Below are 5,035 nucleotides of genomic sequence, written 5' to 3' on the forward strand. Positions count from 1 at the left end.
AATGCTGGTGGCTTTGATTGAGTTCTGTTACAAGTCAAGGGCCGAGGCGAAACGAATGAAGGTGGCAAAGAATGCACAGAATATTAACCCATCTTCCTCGCAGAATTCACAGAATTTTGCAACTTATAAGGAAGGTTACAACGTATATGGCATCGAAAGTGTTAAAATTTAGGGGGTAGGAACGAGGCTCTAATACAAACTTCTAAGTGCACGTTTTAGCTTTATTGTTGCGTCCTTACGCTCTTTTAAATGAGGAAGGTGGCCAATGGATCATCTTTTATGTATTGTTGATGTTCTTCCATGTTCCTGATCAGTGACTAACCTGCAGCTCAACTGTCTATTTTCCTCTTTAATGACACAGTAGCGTGGGTGAATGTGGACAGATTCCTGCTGTAATTGTGCTTTATTATTTGTAGTTCAGCTTTGCACTGTTTGCTTTCATTTGCTACAAGCTTTCAGATAGAAGTAAACTTTTCAAAAACAGCACCACCTTTACTCTGGAGATATTTGAAAACCATAACATATAATTTTTCTCTTTCTTTCTTCCCCCTCCCCACTCTCATTTAAGATGACCTTGAGTGATGCCATGAGGAGCAAGGCAAGGCTGTCAATTACAGGAAGTACTGGAGAAAATGGACGTGTTATGACTCCAGAATTTCCAAAAGCAGTGCATGCTGTCCCTTACGTGAGTCCTGGCATGGGAATGAATGTCAGTGTGACTGATCTCTTGTGATTGATAAGAACCTTTTGAGTGCCTTACACAATGGTTTTCTTGTGCGTTTATTGTCAAAGTGGTGAGAGGCATCCAGTTTCTTGAAGACTTTTCTTTCAGCCAAGAATTCTTAAATATGTGGAATTCACCTCGAATTGTAAGGAATGGTTACTTAAAAATACAACATCCTTTTCTACTCCAGTTCCAGAGGAAGCTTGGTGGACATGCACAGCTAACATGGAAGTACTATAATTTAACTGAAGTCTTTGTACAGACAACAAACCCGTTTCTGCAGCCACTATTGTTAGTCTCTTGATTCATAATGACTTAAGCACACTTGACATCAACTGCATCAAGATGTGACATGTTTTATAAGAAAAAGGAAAAAAAAACATTTAAAATTAAAAAAAAAATATTTTTAGGTATTTTCAAAAACAAACTGGCTTTTAAATAAATTTGCTTCCATATTGGTTGGATAAGACAAAATAGTGATTAGACTGAGTGGGAAGTGATTATAAAGGCTTTAGGTATCAGTTCCATATTTTTCAAAGCCAAATATGTAAATGCTAAGGAAAGAAAACAAAGAAAAGATTCCAATCTTGTAATTTAATATTGTTATTAAAACTTTAATGTATCCTATTCTTTAACATTTGGTGTTAATATAAAATTACTTGGCGATGCTTGACATTTGAAATAAACATTTTTCTATTGTTTTATTTGCAAGTGGTCCAATTGATTTTGCTTAGCTACAGTTTGGTCATAAATCAAATGAGTTTAAAGACATTATCAAATTGCTAGGTTCCCAGAGAAAATTGTCCCTTTTCAGAAGGCCAGGTGGTTTCTAGAGTAGAAACTTGTCCCAAAACAATATCTGAATCTGTTTTTAGTATATCTTACTATATATAAAGAAATATTTAACATAAAGCATTTAATCTATATGGATAAATGCTAATAGATTTAAAAAGCTAATATTAAAAAACAAATATAATATGTGAGGTTCCATTTTAAAATGTTTGAGCTTGCAGAAGAGAAGTATTAGTTGCAAATGAAGTTAGGAATGCCTAGAAAGCAGCTATTAAAATATTTGCCCATGTATCGAAGTCCATAAACTAAATCTAACTTTTTTGTTTTCCAAATTATAAGAGCTGTCATAAGCCTTATATATTAAGAATAATTTAAGAACTTTTGAGTCACCTGCAGCATAATTTCTTCCCATTGCCATCAATAAAAACAACTTAAATACCTTGTATTTATACTTACTCCTCAGGTGGAATGGCTCTTTTAATATGCCCAGTTGGGGATAAAACATCACATTTCTGTAACTTTTGACTAAAGAGCTTATATTTCTCTAGTTAAAAATTTAAAGGAACTCTCTTTCCCTTCATAAAAGACCATTTATTTCTCTTAAAGCTCCCTAAAATAAAATTAATTTAGGGTTTTAAACAATTCTTAACATTAAGTAGTCATTTTTAATATTTTTTATTCTCATTATTTCTGCAAGCAAGACTTTGTGTAGCACTTGGTATCTTCTAAGTGCTGTGAAAACAGTTTTATTGATTACGTTTCACAGAAGGGAATAAGAATGTGTTCGATGTGGGATCGAACATGGTGATATGTAGAATCAAGATGTTCTTCACCAAATGTAACATTCCCGATCACAAATTCCAAGATAATACAATATAATTTCCATGCATTTCTCCTCATCAGGAATGTTGGAGGTGCATTTTAAGTTTTAATAATTAATACTAGAATGACCAAATTGCAGACTAATTGTTTCCATATTGTACTTCAAATGAGTTTTTAAAAATGAAAAAGATGACTCTACACAATCAATGCTATTTATTGTACCTCTGGGCCTACTCTTCTAAAACTTGTAGCTTATCAATTTTTCTCTGTCAAGCTTGAACTAATGTAAATAATTGAAATAATGTAAAGTTATATTTTCATGTTTTTATAGATACAACATGACAACAATACATAATGTAAGAATATTTCAACTATGGATAATGTTGATTGGATAATGCACATCTCAGTTACAAAGCAGTAATCATAGTTTAATATCCATGTAACGGTGCATCAATATATTGCTATATAAATATGTCTGTGTGCATATAAGTGAAAAGTGGTCAAACAAGAGTGATGACAGCTGTCTAAAGGTTTTTTTATTCATTTTATATAAAAACTGTTCTGGAAAGACCAAAATGTTTATGAACTATTCTTAATGTAAATTTACAACTGTCCCCTACTGTACTTTTTTGTTTACAGTATAGTACCTTATTTTCTGCTGTGTTAAGTGGGTGTCAAACTCCAAGGAGACATACACTTTCTACAACTTCTATTGAAGATATTGGAATTTCCAATTTTTCATGTGTACTATGTCGGAAAATGCTTTTGATTTTATTTTTAAATCTAACATCGGATGGCTTTCTCAGAGTGTTGTAAAAACTTCAATCATACATAAAACATGTTCTTACAAAAGACAAAGATCTTTATTTTTTTATTGAATAGTTCTTTAAACTAATCATAGTGAGAAATCAAAAAGTGTATTTAAGTTTATTCCAAAACAAACTGGCTGTTTCTAACAAACAAAGACATCTTTGCTCAATTTATAAGTCAACTAAATACAAATGTAATAGAGTAGAAATAACTTTTTCTTTTTCAGCTAAAATGAGTAATATTTTCAGTATTCCAAGTCTACAATCATTAAGTGCTTTGGGCATATGAAGAACTATGACTGAATTTATCACATTTCTCATTTTTTGGTAGATATCAATGTCCTACATTGCTATCATCAGCCATTGCACCATGTGTTGTGAGATCAGTTGTTTTTATAGTCCTATTAAAGAGCCAGAATGGTGACTTGCTCTACAAATTCCATCAGGGAACACATTTCCAGGCTTATATGTTTCCAAAAATGTGGTAATTTATTGTTTTATGAGAGTACTAATGAGAAACTAAAACAGTTCTGATTAAGTCTTTTTATAAAGGTGATCATTTCAGTATTTAGGCAGTCCTTTTTAGGTAAGTTCTAAAATTATTAAGACATTTTAGTTCTTCAAAATTGCACATTCAAATTTCTTTCAAAAATTGGTGGGTTTTAAGATATTTAATGTTTAATGGATGAGTATGCAAATGCATCTGCTTAAAAATACAGTAATCTTGACTTTCCACTCTGCAAATACTCTTACCATTTTAGTGATCATGGCAGGAAATTAAGCACATGCAGACAGGCATTAACAGTATAACAACCCTACAGGATGATTGCAACACAACACCTTAACTGTACCATTTAAAAAGAACACTTACTGAAACTAATTAGAATTCAGTATGTTTTCTCCCCTTCTTTCTATCCTCTGTCTCATCACATATTAGAGTTATGAATCTAGTAAATTAAAAAAAAATAACTCAAGAATCACCTCCACCTTGAAATGTATCTGTGGGTTAACTTGTTTTCAGCTGGGTAGAATATATTATCTATTGCACTTTGAGAGCCTTCTAGTCTGTTATGTAAATTAACGTGTAATTTAGGCAAATAATCCATTTACCTCTAATTTGAATGAAGTAAGTAATGTTTTGATTGACTTAGTTGCATAAATTCTGTCTTATCAATGTTAGTTGATAATGTGTGCTTTATTAATATACTATGAACTTATGGAAGGAAATAGAAGAATGAGATATATATATATATATATGTATATATATATATGTTTAAAGGTAAAATAGTTTTGTGCAAGGGATTCTAATACTTAAAATTGGTTTATTTTTAAATCACCAACATGAAAGATGGGTAAGTACAAAAAAATCATCATGATATTCTGAAAGAAAATCAGGGGATGTATTAAATGGTTTGTGAAAGTTGTAACCAATTTGATTAAAAGGAGGGGTTCATTTCCTACTGTATTGCTTTGACTAGACTACACTGGAAATTCGATTAGGTTCTATCAGTAAATTATACTTTCTCTATTTCTATGTTTTCGAATAACACCAGCTCATAGGCAGCGTATGGCACTCTAAGTACATGAAGGTTCAAAGATATTTATATAAATATGGTATTCAGGCACGGAGATGAATGCGAATGACCTACTGCCTAGTACAAGCAAGGAAGTGCCTGGAGTAAACCTGGATCATAAGAATTTGTGTATACATTTTATATCCTGTCTCTATTCATTTCCTTCATGCTTTACCATTTTACATTCTCTTCCTGCCCTTCAGTACAACTGCCATTTTTCATATATTACACCTCAAATGGTACCTCAGTTTTTAGTTTCATTCATCTTGCTCTTTTGCTTTTTCTCCATCATATCCCATCTATTTCTGGCCTGT

At 32.0% G+C, this 5,035-nt stretch overlaps 1 protein-coding gene across 4 annotated transcripts in view; it reads left to right on the forward strand.

Moving 5' to 3' along the window:
* Positions 1 to 3,196, forward strand: part of GRIA2 (glutamate ionotropic receptor AMPA type subunit 2) — a 169,354-nt gene extending 166,158 nt beyond the window's left edge. For 3 of the 4 annotated variants that reach the window (XM_044224687.1, XM_044224686.1, XM_044224685.1), the window contains 2 exons: positions 1 to 175; positions 569 to 3,196. The exon at positions 1 to 175 is cut by the window's left edge and continues 74 nt beyond it. In XM_044224687.1, coding sequence (XP_044080622.1) covers positions 1 to 172 — 172 coding nt within the window. In that variant the 3' untranslated portion in view covers positions 173 to 175; positions 569 to 3,196. The remainder of the gene's footprint in view (positions 176 to 568) is intronic. The other variant, XM_044224688.1, reaches the window with a different exon arrangement.
* The last annotated feature ends 1,839 nt before the right edge of the window (positions 3,197 to 5,035 follow it).

Source organism: Neovison vison, chromosome 11 (genome assembly GCF_020171115.1).
Source record: "Neovison vison isolate M4711 chromosome 11, ASM_NN_V1, whole genome shotgun sequence".
NCBI classification, from domain to species: Eukaryota; Metazoa; Chordata; class Mammalia; order Carnivora; family Mustelidae; genus Neogale; species Neogale vison.